The sequence below is a fragment of the Lissotriton vulgaris genome, chromosome 11 (assembly GCF_964263255.1).
Source record: "Lissotriton vulgaris chromosome 11, aLisVul1.2, whole genome shotgun sequence".
In the NCBI taxonomy this organism is placed as follows: domain Eukaryota; kingdom Metazoa; phylum Chordata; class Amphibia; order Caudata; family Salamandridae; genus Lissotriton; species Lissotriton vulgaris.
Window position 1 is genome coordinate 586,506,842 of NC_141699.1, and position 18,238 is coordinate 586,525,079.

An 18,238-nucleotide genomic window follows, 5' to 3' on the forward strand; every position below is an offset into this window, starting at 1 on the left:
AAGAGATTATAAATGGTAAAACAACTCACTTAACTCGTCTCCAAAGTCTTAGCCTGAAGGCTGCTCTCCACAGCTACCACTAGGATAGCTTTCTACAGGGTTGACTTTACAACCACCATCAATAAGGGTTGTTTGGACTGGTGCAGGGTGCCCACTAGAATAGTGGACATCATATACCAGACCAACTTCTCACAGGAGTAACAGAGTGCATTGGGGGCCAGGAAAAGTTCTTTAAATGCTTTTTAAAAACCGCAGAGGGCTGGGGAGCTGATTGCATACCTTGGATCCTAGTACCAAGACTGATATGGCCCCTCAGGTTTTAAGTCTGAATGAAGGGGCTTAAGAAGATTCATGTGAGAGGCTCTCAAGGTTCTTTGGGTTGTATAGTGTGTAAATCTGGCCATCAAGTATTTAGAACTAGTGGCTTTGAATGCTTTGAACACCAGTAAAATCATCTGAAAAAGAGCCCTTTATATATCGGTAGCCAATGTAGAGCAATAGAAGCAGTACTCTGCCTAGGGAGTTTCAGCACAAGTCTGGCTGCCACATGTTTCACCATCTGCAGTTGTGAATTACATTTTGAGGCTCCTGTTACAGTAAGCGAGTCTGGAAGTGATATGCGCAAAAGTGGCTCATAGGTGGAAGTCTAACCATTTTCTTCGGGATTTAATTAAGTAAAAAGTTGCCCCAGCCACTGCAAGAGCTTGAGGGTGGATGGAGAGTGAGGTGTTGAACTTCTCTCCTAACTTTCGTGCTACTTCCACTGGAGGGGGGTGGGTGGGGCGTGGTCAGGGAGTTCGGCACCACTGAATTGGAGAAAATCAGTTAGATTTGCTAAATTGCATGATCTCCATTTTGCCTGTGTTGCATTTTAAGTGGTTAGATTGCATCCATAGGACAACTTAATCCAGACAATTTTGAAAGGTACGTTCTGTGCCAAAGTACCCTTTGTCCAATGAGAGAATCAGCTGTGTATCATCTGTATAGGTATGAACCCTGCTGAACAACTGATGTAACTGGTATTTCTGTAGATGAAAAAGGTCCTAGTGTGACTACTTGTCTCCTACCTAATGAGGTACAAGACTGTGGAGATTCGAATTGTGGAGCATGAGACTGGCATGCAAACCTCATGCACTGTTTCAGCCGATCAGTTCTTCTATCAACCATTGCAAGAGTTGACTGGGGAACTGTTAGTTAATAGTTTGTACTTTTACATTAGGAAGTGTACAATACTGCACAAATAAGTTTGGGGCCTCTGCAAGGGGATACGTATTACTTTTAAGGATTTAATTTTTGTCGCCTGCAGTCTTTCGTCCTGTATATTGTTTCCTTATTGATTGATTGTGCAGATGTACTCCTACAGGTCATATAGGCTTCCTCCCTCTCCTCCCCATGACCTGAGGAGAAGCCCGAGCCCTGATATACGGTAATGTGACGTGCCCGCCTTCTCAACAGTCCACTCTAAGGAGTCCAGCATACACATCCTGACAGAAGATTATTGGGCGTCTTTCCTTTTTTGTCTTCTCTGTTTATATCTGGAAGGGTATAGAAAAGGCCATGCTCCTGAATCTCTGACCTTTTGCTCTTACTTTACCTGTCCTTTCGTTCCTTACTCCCTCCCTCATTGCTTATATTTCTTGGATATGAATTTAACTTAAATAAATGAAAAGACAAGAGGAGTTTTGCAAAACAGGAACAAGTTGGGTTTAATTAACCGCTGCAGCCGGGAGAGGCTGCACAGAATGAGTCTACTCAAAATCACTTGATGTACAAATATTTGGCCGTCAATTTATACAGGCCATGAGGTACAATAAAATGATTATTTTAGTAATCAATCACATGTTCACATCTGATAAGGACACAGGTGGCTCTTGACCTTTGCATGTGGTATCTAGCTCTGTGATATTTCTGGGGAGCGTTGGCTAAATGGGTTTTATTAGGACCAGTTACCTCAGACTTGTTTGTGGTTCAACTGCATGTATGACGTTAAAACGCATACTTTTAGCATGCATACCATTACAACGCAATATTTACAACGCAGGATCTTTTACAACGAATACCTTTACAACGCATGACATTACATCGTAGATACTATTACAACGCATGCCATTACAACGTAAGTATAGGTAAGTATATTATTTTTTTATATTATTAAGTTATTGTTATAAAAATGTAATTAATACATATTTAATTGATTTTATTTATTAAATACATTTTTATTAATGTCATTGTAATTTAAAAATTATATATATACATACTTTTTTTTAATAAATATTTAAATTACTAAAATAAATTTATTCAATTTAATTTAAGTATTTTTATAAAACTGAACCCTTAAAATACCCCTGTACCCCATAACCCAAACCTAGCCCTGAACCCTAAAAATACCCCTGTACCCCAAAACCCAAACCCAGCCCTGAACCCTAAAAATACCCCTGTACCCCAAAACCCAAACCCAGCCCTGAACCCTAAAAATACCCCTGTACCCCAAAACCCTAACCCAACCCTGAACCCTAAAAATACCCCTGTACCCCAAAACCCAAACCCAGCCCTGAACCTTTAAAATACCCCTGTACCCCAAAACCCAAACCTGCCCCGAACCCTAAAAATACCCCTGTACCCCAAAACCCAAACCCAGCCCTGAACCCTAAAAATACCCCTGTACCCCAAAACCCAAACCCAGCCCTGAACCCTAAAAATACCCCTGTTCCCCAAAACCCAAACCCAGCCCTGAACCCTAAAAATACCCCTGTACCCCAAAACCAGCCCTGAACCCTAAAAATACCCCTGTACCCCAAAACCCAAACCCAACCCTGAACCCTAAAAATACCCCTGTATCCCAAAACCCAAACCCAACCCTGAACCCTAAAAATACCCCTATACCCAAAAACCCAAACCCAGCCCTGAACCCTAAAAATACCCCTGTACCCCAAAACCCAAACTATATATAAAATTTCTTTACTTAATTTATTTTATTTATTTTTAATATTTTGGTAATTTAAAAAAAGGTTAAAAAAAATGATATACTTACGTTGTAATGGCATGCGTTGTAATAGTATCTGCGATGTAATGTCATGTATTGTAAAGGATCCTGCGTTGTAATGGTGTGCGTTGTAACAGTATGCGTGGTAAAAGTTGCGTGATAACGGTTGCATACCGGTTCAACTATCTACCTGTGGAATCTATCAGGATTTTCCCTTGGTGCATTTACATTTAGTTTATGGGGACCCCACCTGTGACTTGTTACTCGATAAGCGTGGGCATGGCTCGCAGGACCTGCCTGAGCACTTATCTTTGACTCCACGTTGATGGGCAGGTCACAGCAATGATGTGAGTTCATTGGCACGTCTAAGAATAATGTACTAGCTACTGGTATCATTTTTATCGACATTACCAACATCGAGCATACAGTTGACATCTTTCCCATTGACATTATTCTTACTGGGTTGTCCGTGGTATGTTTGCTTTGATCTGAACATACATTAACATTATTCTTATCTGCTTAACCGCGGCAGCAAATCTGCCGCGGTGCTGCCAGTTTGCGCAGTGGGCAGGGCTGCGTCGGCCAACGAAGGTACTGCTCGCAACGGCCGTTGGCCGGCGAACGCAGCGAAGGGGTTATTGGCAACAATAATATTATCTTGCATGCATGGATTACAACATATATTGTTATCATTATTGCTGATGTCGACGCTGCTGTGCGAGCACAAGTTATGGTGCACTTTGACATATCATTGATGGGCTTTGTTGAGGTAATGTGGACACAGGCCGTGGCATACGTTCACGTTGCATTTACTGAGGTTGTTGGGCCAGCATATATCATGACCTTCATTGACATCGTATTCACACATCCCGACACTTAGCCTACTACATAGTCTGCTCCAATAATCTAATCTTTCCCAGGTTAACACACAGCTCCACTACCATATATTTGTCCATCAGCTTGATTAGGCCATAAATGCAATTTACTGGTGGCACAAAGTCTGTCACTCTTAGGTGGACATCATATTGCATTTAATAGTGCTTAGCAGTGCCTAATGAGTTGGGCTTCTTTTGCTGCTGGGTTAACCCCATATAGCATTTACTGATAGTTTAACAAAACCCAAGAGTTTGAGTCTCTTGCTTCTGGGTAGACTACATATAGTGTTTAATGGGGATATTAGGAATGTCTCCTGGGTTCGGCTTCCGTTGCTTATAGGTTCGCATTTTTTATAGTACTCACCAGTGGCCTTAAGAAGGGCCTCTTCTTTCTAAGCTTCTGAAGGGCCAAACTTGCAAGCCCTGGAACATGCCTGAAAGATAATGAGTTACAATAGTCCCCCAGAAATAATGAGCATTTGCAGAGAAAATAGGTCTGTTGTTGGCTGCTAGCCTTTTGGCTTTGTCATTACTTGTTTTGGTTTGTCATCATTTTTGTAATATTTTACCATTGGGGAACCTACAGGTCCTTATCAAGTAAAAAAAAAAACAACTTGATAATCGCACATTTCCATAGTAGTCCGGTACACTGAAGAGAACTTCTTTGTATGTTGATGTGCTCCTTGTGAAAGGGCAGAATGCAGCCAGTCGGTGAAGTTTGATTTTAGTAAAATCTGAATGTCTTGGCTGACGCTAGACCTATAAGAAAAAAACAATAACCTATCCATGTTCCCAAGACCTTGACTACGCTGATTCTCACACTATAAGTAGTACCGTTTTTTATGTGCTTTGTGAAAAACTGTCTCTCCGACTTACGTTTCAGTCTGCTGCACATGTTAGATGCAGCTGCAGGATGCCACGTCTAAGCCGGAGCGTACTCTGCTTGGCTCATATATGACATCTCAATACACCAGTAAGAAAGCATTGGCAATGCCAAAAGCTCTGGCTTTAAAGGAATGCTGTATGCAGATGTGTGGAATTTAATATAACATCGACTTGTCCATGGGGCAAGTTGCTTTATAAATCTACTTGTCCTGTAACAAAACCCACTTGCCCCATTGCTGCCATGTACTGTAGCGTCAAAGTATGGCAGCAGTCTCATATAAGAGCTCTGATATAGCCTTTCTGATTATGCCAGGGCTCATAACATAGTAGTGTTTGAATACTTGCAATACCCTTATGTTGCCATGTTTCTACAGATGTACATACTGGGGCTGAAGGTAGTGGTAAGCAATAGTTCCAGGGTTAGAATGCTCTTTTGAGTCTGTGCAAACCTACTAACTTGCATGTTTTAAGGGTTTTCAACAACTCTTCTCTAATCTTTTCCCATGCTGCGAAATGTTGCAAATGTGCTTCTGATAATGTTACCAAAGGGGGGGTTTTACCCAAAAAAGTCGCTGGGACCTGGGTGCTAGGTAATACATATATAGGGGTCCCAGGAAAGAGACGTATCATAAAAGCACGTAATTACTTAGTCAGGACATTACTGAATATAGAATTCATCATGTTTAATGAAGCCAACACTGTCATTCAATCACAATGTGCTATTCAAACAATTCAAATTTTGCAACATAAAAGACATTAAAGCCCCAAGCACAGAGAAAGGAAAGGAAGTGTAGGGTGTAAAATGAAAAAAGGGCAAGGGATTCAAAAAAGAGAAAAAGACGGAGTTTCAGATTCAATGCAAAACATTCATTATAAATTGAGGAGGGCTATAACTTATTCAAGCCAATGTTACAATGAAACTGATATACAAATCATTCTATGGTCACGATCATAAATGGTTTAATCATGGATAGTGCCGGATGATGGGACAAGTAGAGCCGTCTACGTTTCGACCCCTACGTGGGAGGTTTACTTGAGCCCTTAAGACGGGGTCTTCATCAGGACAGGGAGTGTTATGGTGGGGCAGGGCAATTCTAAAAAGATAAAGAAGACTCAACAAATTGTAAACAAAAATTAAATTTAAAATCTTAACTCTATATTAGAGATGGAAGAGAATTTTACCATGGGTTTCGGGCCAGCCGGCACCGAATGTCAGGAATCTGAAAGACCACCTTCCGTGTAGTCTGATGTTAATGGGCTCAGAAATCGAGCCGACTAAAGGGGAGCAAGAATGGACTTTAATCAGTAAGATACAGGTATCCAAGGCAATTCAAAATTGGGGGTTGTGTCTTTTAACGAAGGCTCACTTACATGTATCTTTCACTTTTAGGGTTGGAATGCGTCCATCCGTGTAGACTCACTGCTGGGGTAAAAAGGAACTTCTTCCCTAGATTGCCACTAAAAGAAGAAGATGAATAAGGTTATAGCCCAATGACTCTGGGGATCTACCCGTATGTGACAGCGTGATACCTGAACAAAACACTTACATTAATCATGCAGTCACCGAGGATTTAATCCAAAATCAGTAGCCCTTGGCGATGAAAGCTCGTCAGTATTTTCAAAAATCTCTGAAAGATTTAAAGTAATTAAGGGGATATTAGTCATTGCTTAACTAGTTTAGGAAGCTTGGAAAATAACGGTGTGCCGCAATAGGGACTTACTGAAAAGCGTAGCCGCGGTCTCTTGCTAAGAACGTAGTATAATTACGTCTCCCTCGATAGTTACCGCGCCCACGATTGGTGAACCGGCCTTGATTATCCTGTTTAAAATAATCAGGTTGATAATGGCAGACGTAAACCTTCTTCCAGAGTTGGGAAAAAAGTAGTTGGAGGGAAAGTGAACTTACAAACACTTTTCACATGAGCAAATGTACACATGCAGATTTGCTAATGCTAAAATGCAGTTCACAAATATTTTCTAGGAGTACTATTTCTTGTCCTACTTCTGTAAATTCTTGGGAATTCATGAAAGCCGTATAGCTGCACTTAATGCAAGGACATATACCATAGGTGCGCGCGCATTCTCTCTCTCTCTAGCGCAAGCTCTCTCTCTCTCTCTCGCGCGCGCTCTCTCTTCCCTCTCCCCCCTCTCTCTCTTCCCCCTCTCTCTCTTCCCCCCTCTTTCTCTCTCCCCTCGCTCTCTCTCTCTCTCTCTCTCTCTCTCTCTCTCTCTCTCTCTCTCTCTCTCTCTCTCTCTCTCTCTCTCTCTCTCTCTCTCTCTCTCTCTCTCCCTCCCCCTCTCTCTCTCCCCCTCCCCCTCTCTCTCTCCCCCTCCCTCCCGTAACAAAAAAAAAAACATTTTTGCTGATGTTTGTTATAATGGTGAGGGGCCGGCAGCTCCCACCCCAAGATTTTTCAAAAACTGCCAAAGCAAGTCACGCATTGACAAAACTAAAAAGCTGACCACCAATTTCACACCTATTGGCTTAGCCAAAGCTTGTTTATTTTTATTTTCCATAATCTTATTGAAACTGTTCACACTGATTTTCCTTTATGAATATTTTTGGGAAATACAAGCTTGCATCAACTCAAGTAACTAAATGGTACCCGAAATTTTACAATATTTTAGCAAAATGTTTTTTTTTCCTGCTTTCATTTTTTTATGAACATTTTAATTTGAAAGCAAAGAATCCTCAATCTTGCTTTCAGGCTTCTGCAAATATTTGCATCAAATCAGAGAGCATTCTGCCAGCATTATACATAGCCCCATATTGCTAAACTTTGAAATGTGTGCACACATTTTTATACTGGAACTACTGTCAGTAGTGCAGTCAGAGCTTACAACTTTTACTTAGAGTGCTCACTCTAATAATAAAGGCTTTCAATTAATCAACCATGAATACAAGTTTGAACAGCATTAACATATGGGCAAAAATATTACCTTAACTGCAGACAGTGCCCTTCCCTGATCCATAATGTGGTACTGGAAACTGGCAGCCAAAGGGTTTGTGCTTAATGTGTCCTGGGTGTCGGACTATAGGAATTCCACATCCCTGCCTATGGTAAAGTGAAGCATTACAAGTAAATAGCATGGAGATGAATATGTATTTGTGGAAGCAAATAATTGTAAAATAGTATTGGTATAGGTTAAAAGGTCAGGTGAAAGTTGCATTGTCAAGCCAGACCTAAAAATCCATGTAAGTTAATGGTGGCCCTCCTCACATCTGTGCTGCTAACTTAGAAAAACAACATAAATGATCTAGTTATCGAAGACCCTTTCTTGGCATTATTATGTGCCCATGGAAGTCCAACCCAGACAGCTGGATAAATGAATAAAATGATCATAGCTTGGTAGCCGTGGAGGGCAAACACATTTTTGTGGAAGTACCCAGATTCTCCCCAACAAAAACATGTACTCATGGCTCCCAATATGTGGGTGTAGCCAAAGCCCCTGCATTAATGCTCACAGAATTGCCTGGCGACAGCAGTGCTGTCAAGCCACACCATAAAAAAACACCCTTGTATGATTATACACAACAGAGAGAGCCTGCAGGTCTCAAGACCCAGTGCTGGTGAAATAGTGTGGCGGGATAGGAGCACACTGCAGAGAGTTGCATTTAACTCACAATGGCATACATTTAAGTCTCGTTCTTCGGAGCGTGATAAATGGGTACCATTGAGTTGTATAGTAATTTATAGCAATGAAGTATGACCAGCAATTTTGTCAGTGATAATGTTAGTATAATAACTCCGAATAAGTTGCATACAGTTTGTGTAAATAAAACCCTTTATTTTTTCGATTTATTTTGGGACCAACATGTGAAGTACGATGCAGTGTAAAATATGTCTCCCTCCAGCACATGCAGAGAGTGTCAATAACCCACAAGTTAGTCTAAATTCTGCAGATAGCACACCTTATAAATACAGGTATCAAGTTAGTGCATGTGCTATAGGCAGCGCTATTTTTTCAAAAAAGGGTGCACAGAACCTCAAACTGGGGCGAAGATGCAGTCTTTGGTGTTGGCACACTGCATTCGGACGTTACTGGGTCCTTGGATGTTAATAGGTTCTGGGACTGAATACCGGCTTGTAATGCCTCTTTCAGCACCGAAGGTGAATGTGCGAATATTGTAGCAAATTGTGATATGTATACTATCGGAGTAGCCTCTGAGGCTAAATGGGTAATGGAAAGGAGTTGACTTTGCAATCACGGCGAGTAAATATGTTTTCAGAAGTGACTTCAGAGAGACCGCATAGGAATGGCGCTGTATGTAAGTATAGAGGTTCATTTAGGTGGTATTGGAAGAATGTTAAAAGCGCCTAATTTTTTTATTCTTTGTTAATTTCATATGATTGATATGTTTCAGAGCCTAGCCCAGCTAGAGAACCTGTGCAAGCAGCTGTATGAGACCACAGATACCGCCACCCGACTGGAGGCAGAGAAGGCCCTGGTGGGGTTCACCAACAGCCCTGACTGTCTGAGCAAGTGCCAGCTGCTCCTTGAGCGAGGAACTGTACGTAAAGATGCCACCTTCAAGAATGAGCTTATTTTGTGAGGGGCATATTGGGACCTGGTGAAAGGAGCATGGAGCTTTAAACCCTATGGGGTGGTGAGGATGAAAAAAAAATGATTTGTCTTAGTGTTAAACCTTGGTGTAAGATTCTTGTTTGGTGAAACGATTTAATCAATGCAAGGAACTATCTCACCTATTTATCTTGTTTTGATGGTGCAAGATCTGCAAATCGGATCGTACACAAAAGTTCTAAGTGGGATTTTTTCACATTCTTGTCCTCCTGGTGCTGCCAAGGTAACCTCTGCAGAGAGGATTGGGCAAAAGGGCTTTGATGGGGATTTTGTGGTGTCATGACTTGTTAGCCTACGTAGAAAAAAGGAATCCACCTATGGTGCTTGAAAGTGTTCCTTACAGTGGTAGGGAGCACTTAGTGTTTTTTAAAATACCCCTCACACACCAAAAGGACCCTTGGTGTCATGCTTCCTCATTGGGGTCTTCACTCCCCTCTACGGGATGCGGCGTGCTGCGACCTACGACTACGCGGGAGCACTTTTAATCAATGCCTATGCGTGGTGCGTGTGTGGGTTTTTAGGGCTCGACCTCTGCAATGCGCTTGCGCATTCAGAGGTCGAGCCATATAGCAGCCTAACCAGAGTTTAACTAAACTGGCGATTTGATGATGTTCCCGTGGCTTTTTAGGTCAATGCGCAAGCGCATTGACCTAAAAAGCGCGTGCACATCAAAGCCAGCCATCTGTTCGCCAGCGTGGTGCTGCCAGCAGCAGCTCTTCAAAGGTATCCGCTCCGCCCCCCTGCTGCATCAAAGGCTTTCATTTCGCGGCCGCGTTTTTTTAACTTTCATTTCGCGGCTGCAAGCCTTTCCTGCCGAGCGTTTACATTTTATTTTTCTCTGCACCAGTATGTTTATTATAAAGGCTCGCATAAATTAAGTGACCCACTGTTCGTAATATGACCTAATTAATAAACGTGCTCTAAGGTCCTTTCAAGAAAGCACAGAAAAAACATGCATGCATGTCTGTACAGAGGCCACATTACATGGGCACAGAAGTCCGCTTTTCACTTCAGCACTGTCCTTGGGAAAACGTAGCATTTCTATTACTAGGTACACTCTAAATAGGAGCAATAAACCTTTTCTTCTAAAGACCCGGTGCAAATATGGCTGCCTTCTTATCCATCTTTTAACGGTAATGTCCGCCGTCTTGGTTTTTGTAGCTGATTAAGTCCCTGTTCCTATTAGGCAAGGGAGTAAAGCATGTCTTCAAATTACTTCTTGTGTAAGATGGCTGCATACTACGTCATGCCCCATCTTTACAAATTACATCTATATGTATTTTATCCAAGGAATGCCACAAGCAGTTTCCGTGTTTGGCATTTCACCAAGGACGTTGTGGTAAGTTTGGACTGTGATTTATACCAAACTGAAAATCATAATCTTTGGGGTGCACATTTGATTCTGTCGTCCAGGAAGTGAACCCCAGCCTCCTGCTAGACAACACAATTTGAGCTTGATTGAGGTGATGCCAACATTCGGAGCAAAAACCTTTTCTCTGTTTTGGGAGTGTCCCACCACATCTAATGTTACAGCAGTTCTCTTTGCAACATATATTTTGAGCTTAGGTGCATATTCCACACCCTACATTCTGACAAGGTTCCAGTATACCACCATTCACTATGGCCAGATTGGTAGCTATTTGGATTAATAATACTGTCAGTTCAAGTTTGCATTACAGGTAACCACCAAATCACCGAACGACCCACCACACAGCTCCACTGATGCACCCACCACACAGCTCTACCGATGCAGCCACCACACAGCTCCACCGATGCACCCACCACCCAGCTCCACCGATGCACCCACCACACAGCTCCACCGACACAGCTCCACCGATGCACCCACCACACAGCTCCACCAATGCACCCACCACACAGCTCCACCGAGGCACCCACCATACAGCTCCACCAAGGCACCCACCACACAGCTCCAACGATGCAGCCACCACACAGCTCCACCAATGCACCCACCACACAGCTCCACCGATGCACCCACCACACAGCTCCACCTACACAGCTCCACTGATGCACCCACCACACAGCTCCACCGATGCACCCACCATACAGCTCCACCAAGGCACCCACCACACAGCTCCACCGATGCACCCACCACACAGCTCCACCGACACAGCTCCACAGATGCACCCACCACACAGCTCCACCAAGGCACCCACCACACAGCTCCACAGATGCACCCACCACCCAGCTCCACCGATGCACCCACCACCCAGTTCCACCGATGCACCCACCACACAGCTCCACCGATGCACCCACCATACAGCTCCACCGAGGCACCCACCACACAGCTCCACCGATGCAGCCACCACACAGCTCCACCGAGGCACCCACCATACAGCTCCAACAAGGCACCCACCACACAGCTCCACCGACACAGCTCCACCGATGCACCCACCACACAGCTCCACCGAGGCACCCACCACACAGCTCCACCGAGGCACCCACCACACAGCTCCACCGAGGCACCCACCACACAGCTCCACCGAGGCACCCACCATACAGCTCCACCAAGGCACCCACCACACAGCTCCACTGATGCACCCACCACACAGCTCCACCGACACAGCTCCACCGATGCACCCACCACACAGCTCCACCGAGGCACCCACCATACAGCTCCACTGAGGCACCCACCATACAGCTCCACTGATGCAGCCACCACACAGCTCCACTGATGCACCCACCACACAGCTCCACCGAGGCACCCAACACACAGCTCCACAGATGCACCCACCACACAGCTCCACAGATGCACCCACCACCCAGTTCCACCGATGCACCCACCACACAGCTCCACCGATGCACCCACCACACAGCTCCAACGATGCACCCACCACACAGCTCCGCTCCACCGAGGCACCCACCATACTGCTCCACCGAGGCACCCACCACACAGCTCTACCGATGCAGCCACCACACAGCTCCACCAATTCACCCACCACACAGCTCCTCCGATACACCCACCACACAGCTCCACCTACACAGCTCTACCGATGCACCCACCACACAGCTCCACCTACACAGCTCTACCGATGCACCCACCACACAGCTCCACTGATGCACCCACCACACAGCTCCACCGATGCACCCACCACACAGCTCCACCTACACAGCTCCACTGATGCACCCACCACACAGCTCCACCGATGCACCCACCATACAGCTCCACCAAGGCACCCACCACACAGCTCCACCGATGCACCCACCACACAGCTCCACCGACACAGCTCCACCGATGCACCCACCACACAGCTCCACCGAGGCACCCACCATACAGCTCCACTGAGGCACCCACCACACAGCTCCACTGATGCAGCCACCACACAGCTCCACCGATGCACCCACCACACAGCTCCACCGAGGCACCCAACACACAGCTCCACCGAGGCACCCACCACACAGCTCCACAGATGCACCCACCACCCAGCTCCACCGATGCACCCACCACCCAGTTCCACCGATGCACCCACCACACAGCTCCACCGATGCACCCACCATACAGCTCCACCGAGGCACCCACCACACAGCTCCACCGATGCAGCCACCACACAGCTCCACCGAGGCACCCACCATACAGCTCCAACAAGGCACCCACCACACAGCTCCACCGACACAGCTCCACCGATGCACCCACCACACAGCTCCACCGATGCACCCACCACACAGCTCCACCGATGCACCCACCACACAGCTCCACCGAGGCACCCACCACACAGCTCCACCGAGGCACCCACCACACAGCTCCACCGAGGCACCCACCATACAGCTCCACCAAGGCACCCACCACACAGCTCCACTGATGCACCCACCACACAGCTCCACCGACACAGCTCCACCGATGCACCCACCACACAGCTCCACCGAGGCACCCACCATACAGCTCCACTGAGGCACCCACCATACAGCTCCACTGATGCAGCCACCACACAGCTCCACTGATGCACCCACCACACAGCTCCACCGAGGCACCCAACACACAGCTCCACAGATGCACCCACCACACAGCTCCACAGATGCACCCACCACCAAGTTCCACCGATGCACCCACCACACAGCTCCACCGATGCACCCACCACACAGCTCCACCGATGCACCCACCACACAGCTCCGCTCCACCGAGGCACCCACCATACAGCTCCACCGAGGCACCCACCACACAGCTCCACCGATGCAGCCACCACACAGCTCCACCAATGCACCCACCACACAGCTCCACCGATACACCCACCACACAGCTCCACCTACACAGCTCTACCGATGCACCCACCACACAGCTCCACCTACACAGCTCCACTGATGCACCCACCACACAGCTCCACCGACACAGCTCCACCGATGCACCCACCACACAGCTCCACCGAGGCACCCACCATACAGCTCCACTGAGGCACCCACCATACAGCTCCACTGATGCAGCCACCACACAGCTCCACTGATGCACCCACCACACAGCTCCACCGAGGCACCCAACACACAGCTCCACAGATGCACCCACCACACAGCTCCACAGATGCACCCACCACCAAGTTCCACCGATGCACCCACCACACAGCTCCACCGATGCACCCACCACACAGCTCCACCTATGCACCCACCACACAGCTCCGCTCCACCGAGGCACCCACCATACAGCTCCACCGAGGCACCCACCACACAGCTCCACCGATGCAGCCACCACACAGCTCCACCAATGCACCCACCACACAGCTCCACCGATACACCCACCACACAGCTCCACCTACACAGCTCTACCGATGCACCCACCACACAGCTCCACCTACACAGCTCTACCGATGCACCCACCACACAGCTCCACTGATGCACCCACCACACAGCTCCACCGATGCACCCACCACACAGCTCCACCGATGCACCCACCACACAACTCCACCTACACAGCTCCACTGATGCACCCACCACACAGCTCCACCGATGCACCCACCATACAGCTCCACCAAGGCACCCACCACATAGCTCCACCGATGCACCCACCACACAGCTCCATCGACACAGCTCCACCGATGCACCCACCACACAGCTCCACCGAGGCACCCACCATACAGCTCCACTGAGGCACCCACCATACAGCTCCACTGATGCAGCCACCACACAGCTCCACTGATGCACCCACCACACAGCTCCACCGAGGCACCCAACACACAGCTCCACAGATGCACCCACCACACAGCTCCACAGATGCACCCACCACCAAGTTCCACCGATGCACCCACCACACAGCTCCACCGATGCACCCACCACACAGCTCCACCGATGCACCCACCACACAGCTCCGCTCCACCGAGGCACCCACCATACAGCTCCACCGAGGCACCCACCACACAGCTCCACCGATGCAGCCACCACACAGCTCCACCAATGCACCCACCACACAGCTCCACCGATACACCCACCACACAGCTCCACCTACACAGCTCTACCGATGCACCCACCACACAGCTCCACCTACACAGCTCTACCGATGCACCCACCACACAGCTCCACTGATGCACCCCCCACACAGCTCCACCGATGCACCCAGCACACAGCTCCACCGATGCACCCACCACACAACTCCACCTACACAGCTCCACTGATGCACCCACCACACAGCTCCACCGATGCACCCACCATACAGCTCCACCAAGGCACCCACCACATAGCTCCACCGATGCACCCACCACACAGCTCCATCGACACAGCTCCACCGATGCACCCACCACACAGCTCCACCGAGGCACCCACCATACAGCTCCACTGAGGCACCCACCACACAGCTCCACTGATGCAGCCACCACACAGCTCCACCGATGCACCCACCACACAGCTCCACCAATGCACCCACTAAGCTCCACCGATTCACACACCACTCAGCGCAACCACAGCATCACTCAGCGCAACCACAGCATCACTCAGCGCAACCACAGCATCACTCAGCACCACCACAGCATCACTCAGCACCACCACAGCATCACTCAGCACCACCACAGCATCATTGGTTCAAATGTGTTCTTTCAATGTTTCAAGCTGTTTTCAAACTTTCGTGCTTTATTACAAATCACAAAAAGATGTTAATATTTCACTTCTCTTCTTGGATTTTCGTCACAATAAAAAACACTGAACATAATCTTCACAAAAGTTATTTACAAAAGTTTAAGCTATTGCCATTACAAATTAAATAAATTATTTAAGTATTAATTATTTTAAAAAATTAAAAGCCATTGTTATTTGTAATATCAATACATCTAAGTCACGTAAATACAAAACATGTTGCATTACAAATGCTATAGGTGTTTGCGAAAGTTATAACTATTGGCATTGTAAATGACAAAGCTATTAATTTAGCTATTTTAAAAAATAACACATAAATAAAAAAAATTCCTTTATAACACCAATAGCTCAAACTTTCCTAATGCGAGCCCTATTGCATTTCCAATGCTTGTTATTTGTAAGTGAGTGGTGGGGTGAGTGAAAGAATAAAAAGTGCCTGGCTCGTGGGGTAAGACTACAATTTTTTTTTAATTAGGCCCCCGGGCTGGTACTGTTAAAAAATGTGAAATGTGAGGTGTTTGTCGTATTTATGAACATCACCTCATGTGTGCGTCAACATGGTTCGGAGATCAACTTCTTCTTCAGGACGGGGTGCACAAATTCTCCACCTTACTCAAGTTTTACTATGTAAAATATGTGTTTGATATATACAAAAAGTGAAAATAATATATAAACAATAGGCTACAATGTATCTACAGCGGTATATCCATAGTAATTTGCAATTTGCATTACTTGTCTTAACAGATTTGTGAACTTCATGAGCCTTCTGAACGTCTGGGGTTGTCTCGCCAATCTGCAAAGGACTCGATGGGAGTCGATATCGATGTGTCCCCACACGCACCACGCATAGTCATTGATTAAAAGTGCTCCCGAGTAGTCGTACGTCGCAGCATCTCGTAAAGGGGTGCGAAGACCCCAATGATGAAGCATGACACCAAGGGTCCTTTTGGTGTGTGAGGGGTATTTTAAAAAACACTAAGTGCTCCCTACCACTGTAAGGAACACTTTCAAGCACTATAGGTGGATTCCTTTTGTTTACGTAAGCTTACCAAGGGAGTACGAATCCACTCGCGAGACTCTCTCTCCCCTCCTCTGTTTTTTTCATGCTTTGTTAGCCATCATCATCAGCTAAAACTGGGTAGGACTGTTCTACTTCGGACCATAATCCACACTTTTGCTAAGCCACTTGTGGGTTGCAGAACTGTGTAAGATATCTGTGGTCCTTTATTTGAATCCTTGCTTCTTTTTACCACAAACCACATCTAGTGGCACCTATAAGATATATTCCGGTGTGGGATGTTTAGGGTATATTTTAATGCTGGTTTGCTTATCACAAGTCTTTCCAAGCTGTCTCATTGTTCCTACTGTAATATTTAAACTGCTTTCTACTCAACTGCTCATTTTACGTGTCTGTACAGTTACATTAAGCCTAATGTGCTTTTCACGTGCATTTCTTTGCACAGTCTTCGTATTCCCAGCTCCTGGCAGCCACCTGTCTAACGAAGCTCATCTCTCGCACTGGCAATCCCCTTCCCCTTGAGCAACGCATAGACATCCGTGAGTAGAACGCTGAGGTGTACTTCTCTTTTTCACTCTCACACATTCTTTCTGTCTCACTACAATCCGTATCCCCTCTCCCATCTCTGTACTCTCCCCTTTTCAGTCTCTCACCCCCCTCTTTTGTAACCTGCCTTTTTGCCTTCTACCCTCTCTCTGTCTCCTAAAACGTACTTTTGTACTGTTTTGGCAATCCATTTGAAATTATCCACAACATTTTGATTGCCATAGAGTCGAATTGTAAAATGCTTATGATGGACAGTTCACTATCAAAGTAATTAAGATTTTGTGAGAAATGCCCAACTACATCAGGGATTCCCAAGCAAGGCATCAGTTTGCTTGATGGTATACATAATTTTATAGAAGATTCAGTTTTCATCTTCATTAGATTTAACATAACACTCGCAAGAGGCCCCACAACTCCTAGTAGGTGGACAATTACCGGCATTGACTCGACGATGAGAAGTCGTCGTGTAGCAGAAGATACGTTTGATGAGGACCTTAGAAGGAGAAGGTAAGCTCGAGTAGCATTTGTAATCAGAAGCTACTCAATAAATTGACTTGCCTGTACTCAAGTGCTCTGTTTACGGTGTGGGGTCTGCAAATTGACTAATTGCAATTGTGTACTTATGAAATCTACCTTTTAGTTTGGGCCTAAAGGTATCATTGGCATGAGAGGGTTCCACACACAAGATAGGGCAAATTAAGGTTCAGTGTAGAGCAACGCAGATAATATCCAAGAAGCAAGTGTAGGTGAAATCACCTAAAATAAAAAATATGAATCTCAGAATAAGATTTCCACCGTGAGGTTTTCTGCATGGTGTTTATGTATTAATTACATCATTGAAAGTTACTTTAATGACTTAGTAGGGTGAACATGTTGAATTGATTAAGTTGGCTTTCTGCAGTAGCACTACTGACAATGGAATTAATAAAGCACAACCCACAAAGACACAGAACGAGTATAGCCCCTGGCAACTTCCAAACATCACATGAAAGATTACTAATGCTGTACCTGCAGGTCGAACATTTAAAAGATTGTGGACTAACAGTAACGCACAATAGATTTGAGCTGGGAAGGACGTATTGGCTCTGACTTAGCCAGATTCAATAATATTAAAATGAGAAAACAGACAAGTTTTTCTTGTGTGAAATCACATCAGAAAGAATGTGGCTATTATAGGTATGGCAGGAGAGCACAGCATTCAAAGTGCACAAGCAATATAAGAATAGATTGAAAGCTAAAAAGGTGGTTTGAATTCTTGCTAAAATGCCTTATCTTCCACAG

General features: G+C 46.1%; 1 protein-coding gene across 9 annotated transcripts in view; it reads left to right on the forward strand.

Annotated features, from left to right (window-relative positions):
* Positions 1-18,238, forward strand: part of XPO7 (exportin 7) — a 687,768-nt gene that overhangs the window by 183,821 nt on the left and 485,709 nt on the right. For all 9 annotated transcript variants that reach the window (XM_086943668.1, XM_086943671.1, XM_086943674.1 and 6 more), the window contains 2 exons: positions 9,110-9,256; positions 16,857-16,950. In XM_086943668.1, coding sequence (XP_086799794.1) covers positions 9,110-9,256; positions 16,857-16,950 — 241 coding nt within the window. The remainder of the gene's footprint in view (positions 1-9,109; positions 9,257-16,856; positions 16,951-18,238) is intronic.